The sequence below is a fragment of the Neolamprologus brichardi genome, chromosome 4, assembly GCF_056152115.1.
Source record: "Neolamprologus brichardi isolate AB-2024 chromosome 4, ASM5615211v1, whole genome shotgun sequence".
Taxonomy (NCBI): Eukaryota; Metazoa; Chordata; class Actinopteri; order Cichliformes; family Cichlidae; genus Neolamprologus; species Neolamprologus brichardi.
The window spans coordinates 17165152-17192659 of record NC_142107.1 but is presented as its reverse complement, the minus strand read 5'-3'; the positions used below and the strand labels follow the sequence as shown (position 1 = coordinate 17192659).

Genomic DNA, 27508 nt, shown 5'->3' with positions numbered 1-27508 from the left:
TGGAAAAAGACACACAAACTCAGGATTTTATTTGGTGAAACAGAGTTAAGTCTTTAAAAAATACAGAGTTGCTACTTTTCTTTTTAAACAGGTCACTGCTGTTTGGCACCCCAGCAGGGATGAACAAACCACCGTGATAAAATACATGTGTCCACCTCCCATCCAACTTGTCATTTGTCTGCTTTTCCCACTCCCCCCAACAGCAGTGTCAACCCAGTAGAACGTTAATAGGTTAATCTACAGCAGTTTTATTTACAAAATTACACACAAAAAAAGCCAAACACAGCTCTTCTTTTGAAGAGCATTTTGGAAAATAATTTAAAAAACAGAAAAATACAATTATTGCAGTATACTACAATCTTATTATATGATGCACAGGCACCATCTTGATGTACAGATTTCAGTGCAATTGATTCAGATGTACCCTCATCCCAGGGAACAAGAGCTTTGCTTCAGAGTATTCAGGAGATTTACACCCCTTCATCACATTCCCCCCGATTTAGAGAGGGCTTCTTGTATGACAGTGTCATACTTGTTTGGACACCATATCTGTTTTGTTTTTTCATATGGCTGTCACTGGTGGGTTTCTTCACATTACACACTGACCTATGTACAAGTTACTGCATTACAAATTACTTTTAAACCAAGAATCCAATAGAGAGTGAGTAGTCATTTGAAAACACAACAAGAGATCAGTAATCATGAAAGAGTCCATCTCTGAAAATTAGATTACACAGATTAAAATGTTCACCTCTAGAACAAAACCACTTCCTTGAATCGTAACATGATTCTGCTTACACCTTTAGCCATCATGTATCTCTTTGGCTGCCAAAATGAGCGAAAAAACAACAAAAAACTCCAGTAGTTTCTGAGGCTGTTACTAGTTCCCAAATTGTAATATAAACCAATGGTCTAGAGGAAGTGTCTACAGTTTTTAGAGGGGGAGAAAAAAATCTGTGAAATAATGAGAAAATAAAAATCTCACATGTACCAGAAGAAAATGTTAGTGTCGATTTTGAACCCAGCAGTCTTAACCACTTTGTGGTGACGTGCTGCACTGTGAGGCCAGTAAAGTTCTCATAAGATTCACATCTTACAGCCTGCATGATGTAACAAAGACTTTATTTAAAACCGTAAACCAAGAGAGTTCAGGTTAAGTCTTTCATTTAGTGGTTGGTTGTTGTGAACACACTACTTCATTTTCATTTGTTTTCAAGAGCCGTGGTTAGGGGGGTGCTGGAGGTCCTGTCCTGAGAATATTGGGTGTAAGAGTGGGTGGAGCTGAAGCGCTGCTGCTGCTGCAGCCTGTGAGGGTCGGGGTGTGAAAAGTGTGGGGTAGAGGGCTGTGTGTGGAACATGGTGGAGAGCTAAGGGGGTGTGATGAAGTGCAGAAGCAGGGATAATATGGATTGGCTGACCAGAGAGGAAGGCTGTTGGGTGGGCAGGGATCAATCCTGCATGCCCCAGTGAGTGTCCCAGAGAATGACCAAGTGAGGGCCCCAAAGGAGACAGGGAGATGGGGGTAAGGTGATGCTGGGGAATGTGATGTACCTGGGCCAGCTGGGCATGTGCCGGATGTGGGTGGTGGGGATGAGCTGGATGGATGCCCATTGCTGCAGCAGTGGCTGCATGGTGCTGAAGGATGGCGTGTTGCACTGTGGTGATGGATGTGCCAGAAGCTACGGACACAGTTGGCTGCTGAATGTGGATCTGCTGCAGGGCTGGTGGAGGGGGCGCTGGGGCCAAAGTGGCAGCTGCTGCGGCAGCGGCCGCTGCAGCAGCTGAGGGAAAAGTCTTGACCTGCTTGGCTAAAAGCTGCTGCTGAATATGCTGTTGTGCAGCCTGTTGCAGCTTGCTGTATTTCTCCATCTCCTCTGGTGTGAATGTAATTGGCTGACTTTCCAAAGGAGCCAGTCCATCCTCCTCTGCCTCCATGCCATCCTCCTCCAAGCTGGGCGGTGGGTAACCAGGGTAGGCATGCATGGCAGCCTGCTGCTGCTGCATTTCAGGCATCATGGACTCCATCATTGGGTTCTGGGAAAGGTCTTGTCCTGACTCTCCTTGGTACTGGGGCATCATCATGGAAGGTTCTTGTTCAAATACTGGCCGCGTTTCTTGGTGCCCCTGGTCTTCTGTTGCAGGCTGCTGTGTCTCTTCTTGAGTCACTGTGCTCTGTGGGGCTTCCTCAACCTTCTGAACTGGTGGAGCTGGAGGTGGTGGTGGAGGTGGGAACTCCCTTATAGGCTCTACTAATATAACCTCTCCTTCAGGTTCAGAGCTCTTCCCTGTCCCTGATTTCTCTCCCTCTTCAGGTCTGATTAAAGGAATTGCTGGCTTTTTCCCTGCCTGCAGCTTACCAATTAGTGGAAGCATGGCTTTGTTTCCAAGGGATGGGGGTAGTTTTGGGCCAAAATAGCCCTGCGGTGGGTCTTTAATCTTAATCCCAGATTTTGTTCCTGTGGTAGAATCTTCAGAGCTTTTCTTGGACTGAACCTTCTCCAACAGCTGTCGTGCAGTTAGAGTGTTTTTCTGTTCTCCTGCATCTCGAGACCCCCCTGGTCTCAGACCCAGCGAGCTGGATGAATGGGTGTTGCGGTTAAGGCCTCGTGAAGAAGAAGACCGTGGAGACTGGGAGCGGTAGATGCGTGAGCGGTTGAAGTCTCTGCGATGGGTGTCACTATCCTCTCGACCCCTAGTGCTTCGCCTGTGAGGAGACCCTTTATTTGAACTGGAGGAGCGGCTAGCAGAGCTGTAGCTACGACTGTAGCTCCGCCTCCAGGATCTTGCACTAGTGCTGCGACTCCAGCTGCTGGAGCTTCTGGAGCTGCTCCGATGATGCCGTCTGTGCCTCTTCCTGCGGCTGTAGCTGCGTGAACGTGAGCGTGAGTCTTCTGAAGAGGAAGATGTGTACTGATGCCTCCTGGATCGTCTACGTCCTCGGCTACTCCTGCGGTCATACTCTGAGTCGGATGAACGTTTGGAGCGCCTTCGTCTGTGACCTTCTGTGCTGTAGTCGCTGTAGCTGTCTGAGTAGCTTCGGCTACGGTGGCTGTAGGCACTGCTGCCTGCTGAGGAGCGCTCAGAGCTGCTGGAATAAGAGCGACTACGGGAGGTTTGGCCACGATGACGCCGGCGACTGCTACCTCGTCGTTCCCCCCGTCTTGATGAACGGCTGCAGGATCGCCCTGATTCTTCACTATGGTGGCGGCGTTGTTCCCTCGGGCTTGACCTGTGATGACGTGAGCGCTGGGTATTAGAGCCCCCTTCTTCTTCACTTTCACTGCTGGGAGGTCTACCAGAACCAGGACTCTTTTGGGCTGAGGTGGAGCACGAGGCACTTTGAGATGCACTGGTGTCAGTCTTTTGTCTTTTGTTGCCACTGTGCTCCTCAGATGAGTTGGCCTTCTCAGTACTTTTTCCATTCCCTCCTTCTGCTCCAGATTTGCAAGGCACTTCCTTAGCACCACGTTTCCGCTTCCCCAGTTCTGCTCCTGTGTTTCCTGTTGCTCCTTCCCCTCCAGTTGTCAGCTGAACAGAGGAGGCAGCGGCTTTATCTTCCGACTTTGGTTTAGGTTTTTCCTTTTCTTCACCTGTTGCCTCAGCTTGATCTTGAGCCTTGTTTTTGCTCTTCTTACGTTTGTGTTTTTTCTTTTTTTTGGGCTTTTCTTGTGTTACCTCAGTCTCACCTTCTGCATCTTCTCCCGCTCCTTTTTCTTTTCCTTTGCGTTTTGAATGCTTTGCAGACTTCTTATGCTTCTTCTTTTTCTTTTTTTTCTTTGCACTATTACTTCCACTTGTGGCCTTTTGTTCTTCACTTTCTGGCTGCCCAGACTCTCCTTTTGACACTAGCTTGTCTTTGTCAGCACTAGTTCCAGGTTTAGTAGCCATTTCTACTTCAGATGATGAAGCATTCACTTCTTGTCCCTTGTCATCAGTGTCTTCACCAGGCTTGGGGGACTTTGCCACTTTCCCACCACGCACTCCTTTGTTACGGGACAGTTTGAAGTCAAAATAGAGGGGATTGCAACTGTAAGACAGGGAAGGTTGAGCTTTTGTAAATTCAAGGAGCTCCGATGGCCACTGGAGGGTTGTAGTCTCATCTTTGCTCAGGACTGGAAAGAAGGGACCAGTGGGCATTTTCGGACCAGCGTTTGTATCCACAGTATCACGCGTCTCTGCTTTCTGGGTGGGTGAAGCTGGTACAGCAGGAGCTGCATCTTCTGCACATGAAGGGGTCTCCTCTTCTGCCTTTATGTTAGCTGATAGAGGAACTAGGTCTGGGTCAGCATCTACAGTAACATTGCCTTGTTCCTTTTCAGTCTTGCACTCTGTCACATCGCTCTCTGTCTGTTCTGGACTTTCTTCAGCCTTGTTCTCCTCTTGTGTCTCTTCCTCATCGTCTTCATCTTTGCTCTGACACTGTTCAGAGGCTTTCATGAACAGCAAAAACTGGAAGTGTGGCTTTACTCGACAGTGAGCTGGTGGTACATAGTGGTAGTACTGAGGCTCTTGTCCAACATATCCTTCATTGGTTTTCATCATCATTTTCAATTTGCTAAGCGTTGATGCTAAAGATCCTCCATCATCAGGCTGCTGCACCTCTTCTGTACCTGCTGCACCACCTCCTTCTCCTCCTTCACCTCCTCCAGGCAGTCCCTTAGGGCTGTCTGTGCCACAGCCTGATGTGTCATCTTGTCCTCCAGCCTTTTCTCCCTCTTGACTCTCCTCTGTCTCCATAGCTTCCTCACCATGATCAGCAAAAACAGCAGCTGCTGTCTCCAGTTTTACTGGTGCTTTCTTGGCAAAAGAGAATGAGACACTGACTTTTGATGCGTTGCTGGAAGTTGGCGAGGATGAGGCATTCTTTCCCAGAGAGAAGCTAAAGGTTGGACCAGACTTTGGGGAGGCTTGACCAGTTTTATCTGGCAGTGATCCTTCCAGGGCAGTGTCTGCCAAAGACTGTGTCATGCTGTTCTCAGGTGTCATGCTGTTGCCGTCTTCTCCTTTCTCTCCATCAACAGCGACTGTAGTTGTTTTGAACATAGGTCCACTTCCAGGAGTTCTGAAAGAAAACATTACACCAATGTGATGCTGGACAAATTTTTACTATCGAGGTCTTTGCCTTTAATTTTTATCATGTTTACTGGAAAAGATGAAAATATACAAAAATATGTTTTAACTTACAGTAAGTGAAATGTTCAAATACATTTTGTTGAATTTGTCTAGCTTGGACTAACATATTGAACCAGTGACATTTATAAAATAAGTAATTTCACCCTGTCCCATTAAATATATATATACACAACCCATCCAGCAGATGGCACTCCAGGAATAAATACTTACCGGTCTTGCTGTTTTCTCTGCTCAGCAAGCTCATGCAATCGCCGCAGCATCTTTTCTTGCTTTTTTCCATCTTTCCGGGAACGTGATGACACATTACGAGCAAACTCTCTCTGCTTCAGCTCTTTAAGCCTCTGCAAGACAGAGAGAAACCGGGCACATTTCATCGTGTCTTTAATTAAAAACAAATCTACATCAACACCGCAATGCTTGCTAAACAGCAGTACCTGCTTGTGAGCGTGGTCATAAGAGTTAATGTGGTTGTCAAACTCCTGGTGTTTGGTGTACTGTTTGTCACACAGCTCACAGTAGAAATTGGCTCTCAGGTCTTCCAGAGCTTTTGCAATGGCTTTTTCTTTTTCCATCTGGTCCTGTTTTTAGTGGGAAATTTAAAAATACAGTATCAAAAACATACAAGTGATAACAATTATTATCACTGTGACAAAGAGATAAACAACCTCACCTTGTATTTTTGTCGCAGTTCTTCTGTATCTTCCTTTTCCACTTCGAGGACTCTCCTCTTCTCTGTGGCATCCTCGGCATAATCCAGCTAGGACAAACAAAAAAGTCACATTATAAACCAACAACATTGTCAAAGCCAGTCCAAGTTCATCTTATATACCAAAAATGAGTTTAATATGGTGCATAGAAGAGCTGATGTGCCTTGAACGCATCGAGTCCCTACAGTGACTATAGAAGACAACACATGGAAACTCCAAGAAGAACAGTTGGTCAGTTTGTGTCGCTTGTGTGCTGTTACACACGTTTATCATGCTGACTGACTGTTTGCTGTAGAAACATCTATGCGACCAATGTAGGTAAATGTTATTTCAAGACAAATATCAAAGACTAAAGGCAGGAGCTGAAATAACTGACAGTGATGCTCGCTGAAAATTTAAGCATAGTTTTATTTAGCTGGGCAGTGTTGGTGTCACATTCTTCTTTGTGGTTTTTACGTGTTTTGTTTTCATTAAATAGAATCATTCATCATTCATGTCTGAAGGTATGTGAAGTGGTTAAGACTGTCCATGGCAGTCAAGATCTTTAATATGTTGAACACAGAACACCTCTGCATGAACTGCGTGTTGTGAACAGGACCAGTTATACTTAAGTAGTCCTGTAGGAAGTCACTGTGCCATAGCCTTGAGACTTCTCTTAAGGGACCTAGCAAAGCAACGTATCCCATACTAAGAGATAGATAGATATACAAAAATTGGTGCTAATTATTCACTCGCAAAGTGTTTCTTAATACTTAACAGTATGGTTTTCATGCTATGTAAATGTCTTTAGAGCTCCTGATGATTTGTCCAGAGGCTATCTGGTCGACTCATCAGGAGCAACCCTGAAACATGGGATTTTTAAAACCATGTGACCTCGTATAACACAGCATTTTAGCTAAACTGCTCATTTTCAAAGTCATTTCTATTTCACAGTCAAAGCACTCACCCCAGTGTCAAAACAAGTTCATAATATTTATCTAAACACCTTAAACTACTACTTGGACACTTAAGGTGCAAAAAAAAAAAAAAAAAAAAAAAAAAAAAAAAAAAAAAAAAAAGGGAGAAAGGAACACCTTGCTTTTATTACAGGGTCAACTACTACAACTTAAATAAATGTGTACGAATCGATAAAAATGAGCATCATACCTCCATCTCCATTCGTCCCATCCCCATGACATCATACTTAAGGATGATGGGCACAGGGTCAGTGCGTCCTAAGGGTAGAAAGAGAGAGAGAGGACCAGGTGAGCTTTTTTAATGCTTGGATGAAGAATCAACTCGGAGACAGCCTGCTTTTAGAGCATAGGGTGCTGGGGTTAGAGAATTTTGCCTTCAAGTGCAAAGAGACCAGAAAGCTACAGTGAACCAAACACCAGCCATTCTCACAGCTTACTGCAGCCACCAGCTACAAACCAATTTAGCCTTCCTGTTACATTTGACCGGGCTGCTAGTTTGCATTATGAATGAGTCAAATTAGCTGCACTGGATTCCTGATGGAGTAAATGAAGACAAGGGGATCAGGATTGCTCAGTAAAATGTCTTGATATAAAAGTACACTACAAAGCATACTGATCTTTAAGCCGGTATGTTTTCATTTGTGCCTCTCTGGCACCCCTCCTCCATCCTTTCATTCCTGCAGTCCTGTTAAACCAGAATGCCAAGTTTATCAAGGACGCTGCAGCTCGAGGGACTGTGTGTGTGTGTGTGTTTGAGAGACAGTGTGTGTGTGAGGGGAGCTGCAGCTGCTGCTACTGCTCACAAAACACCACTGCGACATCCTCCTTGAGAGTAACAAAGGCTCCCAATATTATCTAAAGGCTATTGCATCACTTCTTGCTGAACTGTCTGTCTGACCATTTACTGTCCTGAGGTCCAAACCTGTTCCCTTGTCAGAGGCCCCCCTTTCCTCATTATGACTGAAGCTGAAAGATTTTTCTTCCGTTTACTTAACCTATGTTATGTAAGCTGTGAAAAGAGCTAGATCAGAAGGAAATTAACTTGTAGAAAAATAAACAAACCAAAGACAACCAAAAAAACAAAAACAGAATGAAACATTAAAGATATAAAATATATGTAAATCAAAACTACATTGGAGATTGACACTGAATTGCTTGATCCACTCATAATCAGCCAAACAAAGCAGAGAGAAAGAGTCAAATTAAAAAAAAAAAAGAAAAAAAAAAGGACACAAGCACTGAACTACAGCAGAGTGACGTCACAGGCCAGGTATCGCCATGGTGACAGTGCAAGGGATGGGGGATACTTACCTGGTAAAACATGGGCATGAGTAGGAGGAGAAGGAGGGGGGGACAGACAGACAGACAGGGGAATCTCAAAACAAAAGGCATAAAGAGAATTTGGACTAGTCTGCTGCTCCTGATGCCAGCCAGATGTAATAATTAATCACACTGATAGTGATTATCAATTCAGTTTGGTTTCAGTTTTTTTCCCCTCCCACAAATCCAATAATCCAATGTAGGTTTTTCCACAAATTAAATTTCTATGTATACCATTGGGCATATGGAAAAACTACTAATATTTAATTACAGTGGCGCTAAATAAGATGTAAACTTACTACCAGTTGGTGCCATATATAAAGAAGAGAAAATAGAATTCTCCTGTTCGTAAATACAGATGACTTTCAATCAAGAGAACGAAACATAAGTAGTGGAGTAAATAATATGTTCAAAACCTTTTGGTTTTGATTAAAATTTCAAAATTATCACAACCGCAGTGGCTTTCTTACACATTCTTACTTTCCTAGACAGGAAAGTAAGAAAAAATGTACTGCAAATCTCCGTTTCTTTTAGCCATCATAGCCCAATGACATAGTCATTTTAAAAACAAATGCATGGGCATAGTAGCACCCTGTATAACGGCCTGCCTGCACTCTCAGTCCCACGGCAGTGTCTGTCACCTAGGCAGGCTTTTTTTTTTTTCTTCTTAAACAGAATACCTAACAGTGATTGGGTGATTTTTGTGGCCATATTCAAACTAAGGAAGTGAAAGAAAACGGCTGATTTTGAGATCACAAGACTACTGATAGCCTGGACATGTAAGTTCATGCCCTTTGTCAAGCAGCAGCAGAAGTGAAACCAAAAACAGGGTTTAGTCTGTTAGCCAGCCACTGCAGTGGTCTCTCTGACAAGTCACAAGTCAGGCCTAGAATTATAGATTAATGAACAATTACAGTCATCCCAAACTATCACCAATCTTTAAACACAGTGACAATACTTCCACATTACCCATTCCAGTGAAAAAGAAAGGGACCAGACAAAAACAATGTGCATCTAAATCACAGGGTGTGAATCACAAGGTTTTTTGGAGAAAAAAAAAACTGAAAACAAACAAAATGACAATGTTCTAAGAGTAATACATATGCATGGTAATATACAAGCAGCAGAATGAAGACTAATACAGAGAGAATTAAAGCCTATGTAGCATTGGTGCTCTGATGAAAGAAAAAACAAACCAAAAAAAATTGGAGAAATAAAAACAAACAGAAAACAATTCAATTGGGGGATAAAATAACATTTACCACTAAGTTTACCATCAGCACAACATGGGCAGGATCAAATCGCTGTAAAAAAGAAACACCAATTGGTTAAGCAGGAAGATTGAGGCACATAGAGAAGGGAGGGTGGGGTTGGGAGTGTGGTTATGGGATTTAGGGGGGTTCATTACCAGAGGGGCTACTGTGTGTCAACCGCCCCACCCCCCCTCATCCCTTCATTCAGGGCTAGGTGCTTACAGGGATTTCCTCTCACCACTCTCTCCCAACCACTTATCCCAGTCCCCAGGCCCCTAGCCTGATGTCATCTTGTTTCTCAAACAAAATATATCCCAAAAAACAAATTACCACCCCTTACATCTTTTCCACTATGGGAACTTGCGACCTGTAACTGAACACAAGCTCAAAATGGGGCAGTGGGAGTTGCGGAAGCAAAATCTGAGCTCCCCTCAGGAGATTGTGCTAAATGAACCAACACTATAACATAGCGCAAACAACATGGTTTTAAACTTTATCATGAAGAATGCTACCATTTCACTAATACATGCATGTATGCATTCTCATATGTCATTAAGTTCCTGTAGTGGAAAAGCAGGTTGGTTTTACATCTAGTAAAAACCCTGGAAATTCCTCACATTTTAGCTTGGGAAATAATAATAATTAAAAAAAGAAGTGAAATCTCATCAAATAAGAACTGTTAAAGGAGCTATTCTGCGTAAAAGACATACTAGAAACTGCCACGTCTGATAGTATTTTGGGTCTAGAGGGAGGCTTACCGCCTAAGAAAAGTAATGAATCAAAAATATACTTTTGCCTTTTTAAAGATGTGGTCAAATATCTAGATTGAGACAATAGGTGCCTCTAGGGATGACCACCATTTTCCCCCTCTGAGCTTTTTGCCTTGCAGATGCTTGTCAGCCCAGTTAGCAAATCTCCCTGAGATTCCTTCATTTCCTCGCTAGCCTACTGCCAGCAAGCTCATTTTGGGATGTGCTTAACCATGGAAAAAGTGAACACAAACTACACATAAAATGTACCTGAGGGAAGAGCCAGCAAGGCTTTGAGCAGTGCTTAGAGTAGTTTCTTTATTGCTATGGAACAGCAACATTACTCAAGTACAACTAAAGATGTTAATTGTGCATCCAATCGTTTTGTCATATAGTCCTATATCATGTGAATGTAGTAGTTTAGTGTGCTACCTCCAACACTGCTTAAAGCCCCAGGTGAATGACAGTTGGAGGCAGGCAGAAGTGCACCTCTGGGACAAACATGCTATGCTGAAGGGGCAAAGAAACGGGGGGAGGATGGGAGCCTGTGACCATGGGGACAGAGACAATTGGGGTGTAAGAGGTGGAGAGGTTTTCCCTGCAAGTTGACTCTATGGCCCGGTCAGTAGCAGACACACACGCATCTCAGTTCCACATAATGACCACACACGTACACATGAGTTTCACAGGTTTGGAGGTAGAAACAGGCAAACAAGCAGAGGGGAGAAAACTTGTCTACTCTGCAAGCCATTCACAGTCTGAGCCATGGTTACAGCCAATCAGATTACCCAACAGCAGCCACGGAAACTCTAAGAAGGGGGGAAAAAATCTAACATACACGGAGATGATGATTCTAAGGATTTTGAATGAATCATGGCTTCCTAAATCTACCTTGATTTAAAATGGATCGTCCTTTGTTCAAATTGAAGCACATTACTCATAAGCAGATTGAAATAAAGGTTTAGTGATTATAAAGCAAAGAGGAGGAAGCTGACAGAGGCCATTAGCCTATGATAAACTGTAAAAGGGATGTTACACTGAGGTCAACTGCAGAGTGGGAAAAGAAAACACACGCACACACACACACACACCCAGGCGCACACACACACACACACACACACACACACTGACATACAGAGGATCCAACAAACCTTACCTAAAAAAAGGGCAAAAGGGACAAAAGAAGAATAAGAACAGAGTCAATACAGTGAAAAACTTAAAAAAGGGGACACAATGCTTTAATGTCAAATTTCATCAACCGTCTCTTCAGGCAAAGAGGACAGGAAAGAAAAGGGAAGATTATAGTGATTATCCAGCAGACTTCAATGAGATGCAATGGTTCACCTATGTGATATGCCTACTCCTAAGTCTATTAGCAAAATTCAACAGGAGATAGCGTGCTCCAACACTGGGCCATTAATTCCAGCACAACAACTGGACACAATTTGCCGCAGTCTCATCTGCCCACAAAGCAGGATGCTTACATAATCTCATGACTGGTGCCAGCGGCAAAAACAAGAGCACAGTCAGCCTCTGCAACGTGTTCTCTCCTCCACACAAAACACACATCCTTATCACATCAAATAGTCTGCTATTCACTAGTTCATGGCCAGATGGAAATAAACAATGATGGTTACTGACCGCTAAGCTCTGAAATTTCTGCTGTTGTTACCCTCCATAAACTTGTCAGCCTGCCCAGAAAGAAATGAAGCAGCCTCTTGGCCTACTCTGGTCCTTGGCCATGGTCAGCCTGAGAATACCTATGAGAGACAACACTAGGAGCCAAGGCCATATATGTACATGTGAGAGCTGCTAGGGTGACTGCAACAATAAAACTCAACAACCAGAGCTCATGAGAGCTCAGTGTCTCTGGAGGACAAGTGATTCCTAGAAGCAACATTTTAACATGGAAAGAACAGACCATGCATGCTGTAATTCTGCATGAGCAAAAAAGGTAAAGACTATAGTGATTACCTTACTTTAATACCTTTCTACACTCAAATAAAACCAACAAAAAATACATAACAGCTCTATGTTAACAGTAGAAAGAGGATTCATCATGTTTGTCTTCCTCTACTGGTCAGCCAAATGTCAAAACTTAGCATTATTCTGGTAAACTAAGGACACTGTTTAGTTAGGCAGTCTGTGTTCTAATTTTGTCAAGCACACAGTCCAAGACATTTTCAAGACCCCCTTTTCTCACTCTTTTACTTGGCAATACAGTGTACTGAAAAATCCTATTCCCAGAACCATATAAACAAGGAAATCTGGATTAGATGAAAACAATTAAGCAGCACTATCCTGGACACATGCTTATAGATCTGTACATAAAAGACAAGAAAATTTAAGCAACCCAGATACAAGCTCTGCCTAAGGCCCAACACATTTAAGACAACTATGTAATTTGGGCGTGTGCTTTTCACTGTTTTGCACTATTAGTGGTGTTTCTCAATAAAATGCCAATATTGAAAACAGATGTTACTGCTAGGTTTACAGGAAGGGCAATGCACTTGAGAAAGCATTGCAACTGAGCAAGACTAAGTGAGCGAGGGAGATGGATAAGTCAGACATGACTAAAATGTTATGGATCCAGTGGATAGAAAGGGACATAGAGGAGGAGGCAGATAAGATTAATACCAGAAGCTATGTAGAAAAACAAGCTCCACTCTTAACAGACTGCAAGGACTCGCTTGCGCTGAAGGCATTGACATCACTCATATAGAATGCTATACATCACTCTTTTTGGGCAGAATTCAGGGAAGGGTGAGGCTACGAGCAGAAACAGAAAGGGGAGGAAAAGGAGAAAATGAAGATGCTGATGAGAACAGGAAAGCCAGTGAAGAGACAGGAAATGGCTTGGTGGAGACATGCCAAGGCTCTGCACCACTGCCACTGAGCCAATGAGCCTATGAGCACAGCAGGTCTGAGCTAATGAGGTGCCAACGTCAGCCAAGGTCTAACCCACACGCTCAGCTATGTGCAGCCTTCTAAGTTCGTGCAATTCAATATAAACAAGGCCATTAGATTACTATGAATGGCCAAGAGAAAGTAAACCTCTCTTAATGCAGCTTTTTAGTCTAAAGCCTTTTACATCTTAGAGAATTTGTTCTAGTGCAGAGGTCACTGAGCATTTCAGAGTCACTCTCAAAATACAAAGCAATCCTTAAACTAATAGAGTAATAATAATAATAATACAATGTAATATGTTCTTGGGCATGCAGTTAGAGTAATAGAAAAGCAGATTTTTAGATTAAATGCTGGACTCATCAATTGTATAAAGTCATAGGTATACAGGGTAAACACTGAGTTTAATGATACAAGAAGTGTTCAACTAATGGGACTGTCCAACACAGTGTCTGATCAAATGTCTACAACTAGTGGACCTATGGTCCCTATTACTAACTTCTGTTTGCGGTCTCAGAGCTGTAGGGTGTGTGATGACCAGCACACACACAGCAACCACACAATGGACACATTAAAACTTCTTTTTGATTACAAAAATATAGCAATGCAGTGCATTCCTGTAGGGTTGTGGAGGTGTGCGGAGGTGTAGGCATGTTTATTAGGAACTTAGAACATAATGGCTGTAAAACCATCTTTCTTTTTTTTTGCATTTCTTTGAATCATCACTCTGTTCAACACTAGCTTGCTGATTAACATATTTATAAACTGCCAACTTATGAGGTTCACTTTACAGTAACAAAACTGGTTTTTACCAGCTATGTGACCGAGAGATGAGCCTGGTCAAAGTGCTGGTTAAAATGCTCGGTAACTAAGTGAATCAGAAATAATCAGTGCTACAAGTCTCACTCCAATGTTCAGGGACTTGTGGGGTAAAATAACTCCCCCAGAGGGTCTCTGTAGTTAAAATCAAGAGGTCCTTCAAAAGTCTTTAGTCCCTGTGAAAGGTTCTTGCAATGGAAAAAAACCCAGCTAATGTGTTCTCATTTATTTGCACCCCTATCCATCTAAAATAAATAAATACTCATGTTTTAACAGAAATCCAATTTAGCTAAAAATGAGATAAGATAAGATAAACACTTTATTTATCCCATATTTAGAAAATTCTGATATGATCACCACATGCTTTCAAGTTCAGGGCATGATCTGAAATAGATAAAACAAATATGTCCCCTGGAGGCAACAAAGAAACCACCATATCAGCAAACTGTATGTTCAAAAGCACTGAATCCGAATGTGAACAAAGGGCAGATTCAACTTTGCTGTCAACTAAAGCATTATGTGAAGATGACTAGCTCCATTCTAGTTCCCAAGCCCCAAAGTCCCTTCCCTAAGTCTTAATCAAGGTCAAGAATATTTTCTTCCCTCTTTCAGTTTAAAGTAACAGCAGTATGAGAGCAAAAAAACAACTACAATGTTTCCTTGAATAACAATCAATTTCACACTACCAGATACAAAGGAAGAAGGCAGAGAAAAGATAAAGAGAAAAGAAAATCTAGCACAAAAAATAAAATAAAATAATACAAAAGGGGGAATGTGAGAGGAAAGAAAATGATACATAGTGTTCCAATACCATCATACATTGAACTTAAGTGTAAAGAAGAGTGTGCCCTTACCCTGCATGGTTTTGCCAAGGCCTTGGCCCAACTTCCAGCCATGTTTCTGAAGCAGCCGGTGCCCGATGTTATCCTAGCAGAGAGAGAAGAGAAGAAAAAAACCAAAAATATTCCAATAATAAGAGGAGCTTTACCCGTAGGCACGGGTGAAAAATAATATAAAAACAAAATAAAAATAAAAAACACTAACAAAGAAAAAAATAAATAAATAACACTCAGATCACGCTACCATCATCAGCACAACCACCACCACCAACACCATCGTCATTATCGTCATCACCTACAGCGTGTAATAATCAGTGTCTTCCAGCACAAAGAGTGGTAAGGGAGGCTGGGTGTGGGGGAATAAAAAGTGGGAGACTGAGAGGAAGGGTTGAATTCAACTATGAACAATACATAAGGCTATATGTAATCTGTAAACTACAAGATATCCTCCTGAAGTAGGAGTGCATTTTAAAAACCTTTATTAGGCAAAGAAACTGGGCGTAATTATTTCTATATTTTTCCATTGATAAAGGTAACACATGAAGTCACATCCACTAACTGAGAAGTTAAGAGGAGGAGGAGTAGGAAGGAGGAAGGAGAGGGCGATATATGTATCACACGCATACATATATGAACCACTACAGAGCAAGATCTCAGTACACAAAGAAAAGTAACACAGAACAGGTATGGAAATCTAGCATAAACAAAACAAAGACCAGAAACTCCAAGCTTGCTGTGATTCTGTAACCATGACGAGGAGAGCACCATGAAACATATGCAGCTGTCACAAAAAATTATAGCAACAGGAAACGACAGAAGTGGAACTAGTGGGCCTTGGATTACCATTACAAGGCCCAGGGTGGATAGAATATGCATGTGTGAGGGGATATGCGGGTGTGCAGGTGAAGAGAGGAACACATTGTGTGCATGTAGCCCCACCAGATATACGAAAAATAGCTGTTGTGCTTGTTTTTGGACATCCTTAGCGGCTCTGGTCTGTTATCAATCGTCACATCCCACCAATTTCAACACTTATAATTTGATATTTTCATAGATACCATTAGTATTCAGAAATGAGAAAACATACCTTCAGACTACTTGAGGCCTCTGAATGTGCGTGCAAGGCTTTTCTTTTAATACTAATGATTTCTATGACAAATGCATCACAAGATCAAGCAACTGATAATGAACCAAAGAGGCAAGAGGAGTGCAAAAACATACACAACAGGAACTCTCAGCACACTGTGGGGCCAAATGTGCATGTCGGAGACCGTTATATCACTAGTATGGGTCAGCAAGAAAACAAAAACATTAAGTGAAATGCAAGACCGTCCCACCACTACACACTACAGTACATCCTCAAGCACAAATAAACAGGTAACGATGAGATTTCTTAATAAGCAGTGTTTTGCTGTTGTGATTATAACTATTCCAAGCTTGTCTAACATTCACCAGAGTGCTGCATTCTACCAAAAAACATACAAACCAAACAAAAAGGATATTTATAATCACAAAGAGATTGACATCAACTTTCACAAACAGAAAGTGAAGGGGTTTAAACAGAAAAAAAAACTGCATGCAGCTTTTTGTTAAAGAGTTTTAACAAAAAGGATCGTCGGTGTTAGTAGCGCACTGTGAATGGTACACATACAGAGGAGTGGGGCGGGCTGAGGGGTGTGGGCGGGTTAACAAAACTCCAACTGTGTTAGTCTCAGGTGGTTCAGGCACAGAGAGGAAAGTGATGGCTCAACGGGGCTCAATTAGTTCTCTTTGGTAAAAACAGGAGGTTGGGAGCAGAACAGAGCAGGCTGAGCCATGATGAGGGTGAGTTTCTAGGGTGGTGAAAGTGAACTGGGCTTGTATGAGTTAGTGCATGTGAAGGGGAGTGGTACTCACACACGCAGTGTGCATACTGCATCTCCGCCCATGAGACTTTAATTGAGATACATCTGGCTGTAGCCCTTTTTTAAGGTGGTTTTTCAAAGCAAACTGTTGCCTTCCTTTGCCCTATTTTACAAGTGACATACTTGTACAATATGACATACTAAGGACACTTAAAAATACTTTTTGGTGACAAGAATAACATATCGAAATCATCTGGCTGATGTTTGCAGCAAATGCTCAAGAAAGACTCGAATTCTTCACGTCCTGTTTCTGTTACAGTTTGATGGGTTGTTTTTTTTGGGTTTTTTTTACTCCTTTTTACTGTGCGATTGTCAGATCCTTTCCGCTGTAGAATGAGATAAGAGAGAAATATGTGCTGGGACTAACATGGCAGGAAGGCAACTGGAGACAGACTGCCTGAATCAACTCCTAAATCAGGACACTGAAGGCTAAATTAAAAAGTCTTGCAAATCACTGTTTATTACTTGTTGCTGCCTAGCAGTTGGGCAAGGACTTATATGAATTAGAGGCTTTATGGCCACTAAAGATCATTTCTTCATGCCTAATAGACAAAATGTGCTCTGAATTTATTGTTAGGGGAAAACACTGCAGAATTTGCTGCAGTGAAAGCCACTCCTGTTCTTGACACAGGACCTGCTTCTGTCCTTAACTGCAATATTGGAGTGTGACAAGACTCTACACAGAAAAGCATTTATTGATGAGGGGAATTAGCTGACCTATGAAGAAGGAATTGAGAAAATAAAATCCACCCTGAACTAACTGCTGAGAAAGGCACTCCCTCATCCCCTGCGCAATTGATGTTAGCTGATTTATTTTTCCAGCACAAAACGTGGTTGTTAGGAAAAAAGACTCAGACTCAAGTCCCATAAATGTATATCAAGTAATTATACTAGGAAAAAAAGACCCCCCCCCCCCCCCACCCAAAATAAATAAATAAATAAAAATAAAACAACTAAACAAACAAACAAAAAACCCCAGCAAGGGCATTGTTGGATGAGGCAACGGTTCCAACTGCTGACAGTGAGAAAACGATGCGTTCAAAATGTGTTCAGCAAAAGTTAGAGGGCGGAGATGAGGAGCAGACTGGGTGTTGAACAGACGAGTGCACCAAAAGAATAGACAGACAGACAGATGAAAGCAACGACGGCGAGTCCAACAGCAGTGCAAGTGGAGTGAAGGCATTTCCATACGAACCTGGCTTTAAAATACTGGGCTGTCAAAAAAACAGTCACACGTGACACAACGTAAGAAACCGGCCAAACGCTTTCAACTGCAATTCTGCTAGCTTCTCTAGTTCTTAAAAATACAAATCTCTCTCTGCTTTAAAACAAACATAATACTGTATACAAACAGAAAAAGGTAGGCATTTCAATAAATCCACCAACTGACTGTTAATACAAGAGAAAGAAAAAAAAATAGAAAATGTTATCCAAACAAAGACCTCTACAAGAGGAGGTGTTCAAGAGTGTGCAATGTGCTTTCAATGGCACAGTGCATGGCAACAGATATGTAAAAAGGAAAGTGATATGCAGGGGACCCCATTTAGAGACCTCAGAGTATTTACTTTTAGTGAGAGCCTATGCAGCCATTTTAATGAGACAGTATGTGTGTGTCCCTGTCAGGGTGTGAGAAATTGCTTTAGCTCAGATTAACAAAGACATGCCAACACTGGACAGGCATACTTATAAACGTATGGACCAAAGCTAACAAAAACCACGTATTTTCAGTGGTGGTAGACAAGATTGCTTTCTGCAGCTCCTCGTTCATTTTAGCAATTGCCTTGAAAGTGAAGCTCTGTAGTTGTCAGTTACTCTACGTGTGACTAAATGAAAACAACCATCTAAGTGCATGAAAAGGCAAATAAATAAAATAATAAGCCTATTTGTATGTGTAGATGTGGCAGATTTTAAAGATTTCACTTACTAATTTAGGGAGAAAGGGGGGGGAGTCAATTTTATTTAATTTATTTAAAATAAAATAACTAAAAACACGTACTTACCTCATAATTCTGAAGCCACAATTCAAGGTGAGGGAATTTAGCAGTGTAGTTAAGAAATAAACACCTCCAAACAGATAAGTGTTCCTGTTTTTTTTGTGTGTGAGAGTGTGTTGATGTCCAATAGCTACTTAAATCATTTGTGATAGTCTCAATTATGACCCCTTTGGTAGCTGTGGTAAATTTAGAGCCTGTGGTGTTGTGAAAAATGTGGGTCAGTTGTGTTTGACCTTTTGCTTGTGCTGTTGTTCTTCCTACCTTTTATGTGACAGACGTCAAACAAGGACAAACAGCTGTGTCAGATACTGTCTGGCTGTAATGCAAGACCCTACATACTTCAGTAACAGCTGATACACTGTCACCCAAATGTTCCTATTAGAACCTTGGTAACGTTAAGACAATCATGATGTCTACAAGAAGCCCAGTAAATACATAATAAAGAAATAAATCTCCCTGTGGCCTGAATACTCATGTTTCTAGGATTGCACATCTGTGTGGTTTCTGTGGCTCTGAGGCTGCCCACTGCATATCGCTCTGGTACTGGGTCAGGTCAGGGAAGGAAGGAGGATGGTAGGATTGAGGGACTAGGAGGGTCAAGAGACGTGGGGGGAATGAGTCTGGGAGAAAAGGTTGTAGTTGTGATTAAGACAGAGTGTTGAGCGGAAATAGTACTGAATGCTATCAAGTTAACACATGCAATGCAAAAAACAGTGTTAGAGAAAATAGCAAAGACCAAATGGGAAAGATAGGAAGAGAAAAAAAGATCCCAATAAAGTACCACAGACCTCTAGCTGCCTATAGATCACACACAATAAGTGGCTGGAGAGGGGCTCCGAGAAGCTGGGCCAAAGCATTCACCAACAGCTCCGAGATGTAACACTGGTGATCAACTGCCACAAATTCTACTGCCTTAGAAGTTTTCACTAAGGAAGCTGGGATAGAAGTGTCAACATAAAAACGTAGCTTAAAATTTAATGCAGACTTTCAGATCTACTTGTATTTATGTGTCGTTTACATCCAAGTATGAAATTCTGTTTTTAAAACATGCTTTTGGGGATTTGTCAGCTTAATATAGTTACGTTTTTTGCTTTAAAAACTGTACTACGCCTTTAAAAATAAATAAATAATAATAATTAAGAACAGCCTCATAATATCTTCTGAATCACCAAATATCATCTGATATTTGACTGCATCGCAGTACTGTGCAAAAGTCTTGAGTCACCCCTCGGTTATTTATATTTTACTAGCGAATGGGAAATAGGTGAAGCGACTTATTGAAACATCTGCAAAAAAACAAAAACAAAAAAACAGTTTGTACAATTCTAATGAGTATGAAAGTCAATATTTGGAATGAACACCTTTATTCATCAGCACATCCTGAACCTTCTTAAGCTTTCTTATCATTTATTTAAGCAGTCCTCAGGAATAGTACTCCAGGCTAATTAGAGGTCAGTTAAAAACTCTTCTTTGAATGATGGCTGCTTTTTGAACAGAACAGAAGTTCTGTTCAAAAACAGAAGTTCAGTCAAGATTATCTCACACTGCTTCAATAATGTTGAGGGCCATGGTCTGGGGAGACCAATCCATGATTGTTAATGTTCCAAAGTGTGCATTTCTATAAAAAGACATGCCTTTACTGCACTGCATCGTTGTCAGGCTGAAAAATGAAGGTGTTGCCCGCATTTTTTGTGATCATAATTCCTTCAATTTTGAAAAGATCTTAAACAACACTGGTTGAAAGGCAGCCCCAAACCATGACAGAGCCTCTAACAGGTCTTACAAATGGTTGTACCCCTCTCCTGAACTCTTCCGTACATATTGATAACAATATCATGTTTCTTTTCCCCACGTTTAATGTTTTCTTTCAGATACATTTATTTGCTTTTTTTTTGTTAAAGGCCTGCCATTTTGTCCTCCAGTTCTTGAAACTCAAATATTTTTTAAAAAACATACCACAGCGAGATTTTCTGGGTTTATGGCTAATAGCTCTTTGAGAATTAAATTGCAAAAGCTTCCAAAAATACTATTTTAAGCCTGGCAAACTCTGTAATTGTTGACATTTTTCATAGATTCAACTATACAAATGGGAACAAATGATGTTTCTATTACATGCGGCTAGTGACAAAGTGCCTAAGGATATTATTTAAATGTGGTTCTTTGCTACATTTTCAGTTATGAGTAGAGTAGAAACAACACAGGTTCAAATCTTGAAAAGGTGCCTTTTTTATGCTTCAGTGACTCATAGGTCACCGTTAAGTGGCTTTTAAAAAAAAAAGGAGAAAAGAAACAAAAAACAAAGAAACAATAGCTTCTGAAAATGGCCTCTCATTTTAAGAGCTAGTCTTAAAATACATGAAAAAGTATTTAATATCCAAAGAAAAACCTTTAAAGACCTTCAGAAAGCCTGGAGAGCTATTGCACAAGGCCACTTGAAAAAAATTACAAGAAGGTCTGGCTATTTGAAAGGAAAATATGAATAAATGGTGGGTGCCTAAATACTTTTGCACAGCACTGTAGGTAAAATCACCTTGCTTTTGAGCATGCACCATCCAAAACAATTATGTTCAATAACACTAACGGTACTGGCAATTAAGTGACAGTTGACAACACCTCTGCTGACGTGTGAGGAGCTGTGTGATGCTGCAGCATGGCCCTCAGGACCCCTCCACAAATAATAGCGCAGGAGCAAAAGAGCCACTTAAGCCGGGTGAGCAGGCCACCTCTCTCCCCCTCACTGTTTTCTTCCTCTCTCACCCACACGGTACGATTATTTTTGTATCTGTGAGGAACTGCTTCATACATAAAATTCTACATAGATAGAATCTTTTAATGTTCTTGGTTAACAGAGTACTACCTACTACCCTTTCTTAAAAATTCGACAAGGCTTGGTCAAATCAAGGGCTTGGTAAAATCCTTTTATAGCATACAGCTATGTTTAATTCAAAACATGCAGGTTATTTTTCAAGCTAATATTGAGGTTAGAAATTATTTTACAGTACTTAGAATTTACCTGAGTTCATCATTTTTCATCCATCATTATACTCATTTACTATTGTATACTCTGTGATTAAAGAATTTGTTTCTGTTTTTATAGTAATTTAATTGTATTTCAGAGTTATTTAACTCTATGTGGTTACTGATTCTATCTGACATGCTTCGTAAAGTGATCTAAAACTGAAAGTAAGCAGAGTTTGGGCCTGCTCACCACACTGCTTGAGAGACAGAACGGGGGTATGGAGAAAGTAAGAAAGACAGAAAGAAGACAGCTGCCTGCGCTATTATCGAAGTGCCTTTTCAGCGAAAAATGCAGTCCCAGTTGCACAAGCACCATGCCAGCACAGAATGACAGAGGGTACTGTACACCGAATCACTGTGTAGTAGGGAGGGAGCGAGAGAGAAACTGAGGTAGAGAGAGAATAGATGTAAAGTTTAACAGTAGTGAAACAGAGATAGCCAAAGAGAGAGAGAGAGAGAGAGAGAGAAAGATAGTCAGAGAAGCGTTACAAGGACCCTAAAGATAGGAGTAAGAAAGCAGAGCGTGCAAATACAAACCGGGTCATTGCTGCTTAGCTAATAGGGGCCAATTCGCTGCAGGAGAGAAATGTCGAACACCCCAAGTTGTGTACAATAAGATAACTGTCCTATAGACACAAACACTAACACACAAATTCTAAAGCTACATAGACACACACTCACTCAAACACAAATGTATCCACTCACACCATCTAATGTGCACTCGCTTGTTTGCTAAATGGGGTGGAATAAGCACTGCATAGTTTTCATAAACATAAATTTGACAAACTGCAAAACAATCAGATATACAACTGTAAACTAACTAATGTGGTCATTTTAAAAACATATCAGCACTGCAAAATGCATTCTATTGGTCTTCCTTTTTTTAAGACTTTATTTAGGACTACATAAATTAAATTAAAAAAATACAAATTTAAAAAAAGCCTTGAAATCTCAAAGTGACTCATAAAAATATAAGTGACCAGCTTTGTTTAGCATTTAAACTCATGCGACGCCTATGTGTACCCTGTATGCAGTTTTCATATTAAAATATGTATGAATTTTTCTGTAAGTACTCAAAAACCAGCCCCTAATGACAGTGCTTCATCCACTCCATGGTTTCACAGCAATTTCTTCTCCTAGCGTTTAGATGACTAACAATGACTAATGGGAAACTGATACAAAAATCTAACGATTATCTTTAAGCTCTACATAAAACAGGAACATCTAGCCTAAACATACTTATTTTGAACTGTCACACAAGAAATGGAGTAGGCATAGGACATGGGAAGTGGGGCGGGGGGACTTAAAGGATATTAATGCACATGAGACAAGTGATTCTACAAGTTAGGTGGCAATGTGTTCAAGAAAACACTGGATGCAGCTACACGGACAGTATGAATGGAGTAAAAGGTGTTGTTCTTATTGCTCCCTGGACCAATCATATCCACTCTCACAGCTGGTCCAATGGTGCAGGATGATGGATGCAGCCTTACCGATTCGATGGGCTTGTCCAGGGATGCCTGCTCCAGCTCCAACTGACCCTCTTCATACTGGTCAAAGTGATTCCCACCCTGATGGACACATTTAAAAGTGTAAAGTAGAAATATATCAGAAAGCAGTTCTAGTAGAAAACTGGTCAATTAATAAAGAAATAATTGGCAACTACATTGATAAAAGAAGCAGTTTAATATTTTTATTTCAAAATGACTTAAGATCATTTGGTCTTCTGACTAATAATTTGACAAAACACGCACAGGCGAAGATCTGTAATTTTTCACAATTTTCTCACATTTCAGAGATCAAATGATTCATCTGAATTGAGAAAATAGCTGTTACTTAGACACGCAGTGAAAATAACCATTAGTTGCTGCAGCATTAATAGGAATTCACAGGAAGAAATTTGTAGGAAGAACTCAGAAATGAACATAAAATCTGCATTTCAAGACAACACATTGCTTGATTCTTACTTTCAAAACAATGAGATAGCAATATGAAGGGAGGAGTGTCCTGTGCCTGGTACACCTTTACACCACCCTTTACACTGAGCAACAGACCAGCACACAAATAACTAAAAGATCGGATAACCTTGACTAAAAACTAAAGTGTCAGCTGAGTTCCATTTCTTTATTTAACGTTAAATTTCTTCCAGCAGTTACAGTGACTTAATGCTTCCTCAGGATATCTGACTGAATATGAAGCATAGCTTTAGAAATACAAACTGAATCTTGGGTCAGGCTGAGATTGAGTAATGGGCTTACCACCCCAACTGAAGGAGTGAGCTTACAGAGCAGTTTCTACTCAGAGACAGATGGCTTCCTTTCTCTGGCAGCAGAGGAGAGACAAAGGTCATGTTTATGAGTTTGCTCTATTCTACCCTCAGAATTATGAAAGACTACAAAGATATTGGACGGTGTATTACTTACTATTTACTTGTAGCATCTACAAACAGGTTAGTGTGGACAGGTAAATCAAAAGCAACTATTAAAAAAATAGAAAAGAAAAAGAAGCAAAGTTTTGTAAGCAGTAGAATATTTAGTTTCTCTTTATATTCCTAAGTGAAAAGAAATGTCTGTTTTAAAAACAAAAGAAACCAATGCTTATGTGGCTGGGCAATGGAACTGCAGCACTTTTTTTTCAGGAAGCCTGGTTTTGCAGAGATAAGCAACTATTTAATTCAGCCTTCTATAATGAGGTGATGAGATGCCATACTTGCTGTCATTAATTCAGACGAAACAGGACCCTGCATCAGCATGAGCGAAGCCGGGGATTATGAGAAGAAGAGCTGCTTGGGAAGCGCAAAGGGCTTATTTGTGAACAAATCGATGGCTCCCTGCAGTTCCCCCCTCATCTCCTCTTCTACTGACTTTCTGTCCAAACCACTTAATGTGCTATCAACACTGCCTCTATCCACCACAATGACTTCTAATTTTCATTGCCGTTTGCTTCCTCATCACTCTGACTCTTAATACATGAACCCCACACCAGTGCTGCATAGAAATGACTCTGACGATGTTCTCCAATCTGCATTACGAGAGTAAACTGCCACTTGTGCTATTGCAGTTAAATAGATGTCCCATACCACATCGCATTAGGAAATGAGAGTTACTCTTTGCAGGAGCTCATGAATTGTGTTATATTATTCTGCAAGTCAAGACTAGTCATGTTCTACAGCACTGCTAAGTCATTAAAGAGGACAGGGTTGTTGGGCTAGTTGTGTTATAGATATTAGGTAGACCATCTGTGGGTGTTTCCTGAATAGTGTTGCTTGGCAGCAAGCTTTTACCCATGGAGTCAGAGAGAAACTTTCTGAATACTGAGCATATGAATGCCTTCGCAGCAGTTCTCACATACAGAGCTCTACTGTGCTGTGCTGGAGCTGCCCTCAACAGACTCATTCAGACCACACAGCAATTCATCTCTCACTGACAAACCAGCAAAAAAAACAAGTTCCACAGTGGGTGCAGAGGGGGAAAAAACAAAACAGTTTCTTATATGCAAGCTTATAATTAGAACTTAATTGCATGTCTGGTAGTTTGTCACAACACTGCTCAAAGAAACAGCTGATTTCCAACTGTAATTATGTTTGATAATATTACCAAAATACACCCAACTTTAACCATAAAGCTTAATACCAGCCCAAAAGATCACATGCTTTAATGTCATTTTTAAAATGTATCTTAATAATGGAACAGAAAAATCTAAGAAATAGGAGCAGAAATCATAGACACAAGCATTCATCCATGGATTAGCATTCAATTAAAAGCTTTAAACTCATAAACTAACCCAGCCTGAACACTGCTATCGACACAGAAAGTCTCCTGCTTTTTTATAAAAAGTATAAAATAAAGGGGACATAGACATGACAAAAATAACTGAACTATGTCCATGTATGTACAATGTGGCAACGCAAGTTTTTCAAGTAGATAGGGTGATGCTTCCTAGAATCGGTGTTTTGAAATCCCCAGGCTAAATGTGTTGGTGATGGGCTTGTTTTATTTATTAAAACTCCTTCCACATTAGTAGTAGTAGTGTAATTAAGAACAGAAAAGCATTAACATGTGCATCAGAATGATATCTGAGATTCAAATCGCCACACTGCCATGTATCCACTTTTCTGAAGTATCTTTGAACCAGATAACACATTTCAAACAGATGTTAAAACAGTTACTTCATTCTCACTTGTAGTAACAGCTTATAGACCGCCCAACAACAACAACGGCAAAAGTTGGAAGTCCACAAGAATTTTAAAAAAAAGGTTTAGATGTTTGAAAGAATTGAGTTACACAGTGGACGAATGACCCTCTAGCGAAGTGCTTATAATTAAACAATACCAACAATCGAGATGCAAGTTTATTTTGTAGTCTAGTAAGCATAACAGTATTTGGTTTGTACTGGGTGCGGTCTTAGATCCAAGATAGGCTTGTGGGGGACAAACAGCTCAAACAGAGATTGTGAAATTAATCTATTCAGCTACAGAACCAAGCCAAATATACAACCTGAATAACGTCATGTCACAAACATAAGATTTTTAACTGGCATCGGAGATGTATTTATTAAGATAACGCACAGATGACGCAAAATATTTACAAAGACTCCCAGTTACTGTGTCAATATTTAACCAGACGTTCAAATGCGGGTGGAAACAAAACAAAAGTGTCATCAGTGTGAAACCAATGCTAAAAGACAGTTCATTTACACAGCTACATTAGCAGATAATCAGTATATGAATGACCAAGGACATGGTACTTAAAATGTGTCGCTAAACATGTTCCTAACTTGCACTCTGTGTTTTCAAGTCGATACCGGAGGCAATTTCTGAATAATATCCGATAGCTATCTGTTGCTAGATTCATCTTGACCTGATGATGATCAACTGTGGTGGAATTTCAGCTGTCAAAATAATACAGCCATTTATGGCTATTAATGCTACAACAGCTCAATGTGCGTACAAGCTAGCTATGTTAGCTCACTATCCATCCTTAGCATATGTCGAAAAATAATCAGAATGCCCAAGGTCACTAATGAGCTAATTGGGACTCCAGTATCTATTTTGCTGTTGCGTGGTTAAATGTTTGTAGTTTCAGAAAGAAACGGTTGATAATGAAGACGATAACCCAAGACATTGGTCAAATATAGCACTCAGGCGAACACTGAGCCGTAAGGCAAGTTAATATCAAAAGAGCCGCAGTGCACTAGCGTTAGCATAGCTAGCTTGCAGTGCTAGCAACGGGGATCTAGAGCGAAATGCACGATGGTGTACACGATACGTCAAAACTGTCCTTAACCTTCAAATAGATATTAACTTACTGAAACACCTCGACACTTTAAAAAATATGGAGGTGGACCAAATATTTAACATGCATTACCTGGAAATCACGCTCTTCGTTGAACCTAGAAAATCTGTCGGCCATTTTCTGAACGCAGCAGCAGTTGTGTACTCGCTCAGTCTGTGTCCAACAGAAGCGCGCTGTGGTGGGGAGGACGGTCTGCGGTGAATTTACACTTCACTGCCAATATCCACCAACAACTTCCAGCGTTGTACATGGAAAGCTAGACCGTATCAACATGACTACGTCTACACAATGTGTATTTTACTTGTGTGAATTTTGAAGTGTTAGGCAACCGGAGAGCAGAGTGACCTAGTGTCCCACTTTTTGCGAGACAACACAAACGTTTTTATCTCAAATACTGAGACAGTGACCGACATTTTGATTGGGTCTAATTGTAAACTTACGCCTCAAAGAGGACAAATGGACAGGACATTAGCTAAAATTATTAGTTTTTGTTGTCACTTTAATTTGTTAGGTGTACAGTGTTGTTTTTAATTTCAGTTTTGTTAAAGTGTTTCTTTTTTGTTTAGTTTTTAATATTTTCCATGTTAATTTTAGTTTGTCTTTGGGTGGTTAGGAGGG

At 40.8% G+C, this 27508-nt stretch overlaps 1 protein-coding gene across 4 annotated transcripts; it reads right to left on the bottom strand.

Annotated features, from left to right (window-relative positions):
* gpatch8 (G patch domain containing 8) lies at positions 1-27110 on the bottom strand. Of its 4 annotated transcripts, XM_035910871.2 has the most exons (10): positions 26963-26993; positions 23090-23167; positions 22134-22169; positions 17780-17798; positions 14696-14768; positions 6987-7054; positions 5804-5890; positions 5568-5711; positions 5344-5474; positions 1-5062 (listed from the first exon to the last, which is right to left on the bottom strand). In XM_035910871.2, the coding sequence occupies exons 5-10, from the start codon at positions 14700-14702 to the stop codon at positions 1213-1215; spliced, it is 4287 nt and encodes a 1428-aa protein (XP_035766764.2). In that variant the 5' UTR covers positions 14703-14768; positions 17780-17798; positions 22134-22169; positions 23090-23167; positions 26963-26993; the 3' UTR covers positions 1-1212. The 4 variants fall into 4 exon arrangements, with proteins under 4 accessions (XP_035766764.2, XP_006798267.2, XP_006798269.2 ...); XM_006798204.3 differs by lacking the exons at positions 17780-17798; positions 22134-22169 and having other exon boundaries at positions 26963-27110; XM_006798206.2 differs by lacking the exons at positions 17780-17798; positions 22134-22169; positions 23090-23167; positions 26963-26993 and adding an exon at positions 9379-11274.
* Positions 27111-27508: the final 398 nt, after the last annotated feature.

Coding starts and splice junctions, on each gene's coding strand:
- gpatch8 (XM_006798204.3), bottom strand. CDS start 27,007: ATGGCCGACAGATTTTCTAGGTTCAACGAAGAGCGTGATTTCCAG. Junction 5,891..6,986: donor TGGGACGAATGGAGATGGAG/GTATGATGCTCA, acceptor TGTTTGTCCTAG/CTGGATTATGCCGAGGATGC. Junction 5,475..5,567: donor ATGACCACGCTCACAAGCAG/GTACTGCTGTTT, acceptor TCTGTCTTGCAG/AGGCTTAAAGAGCTGAAGCA.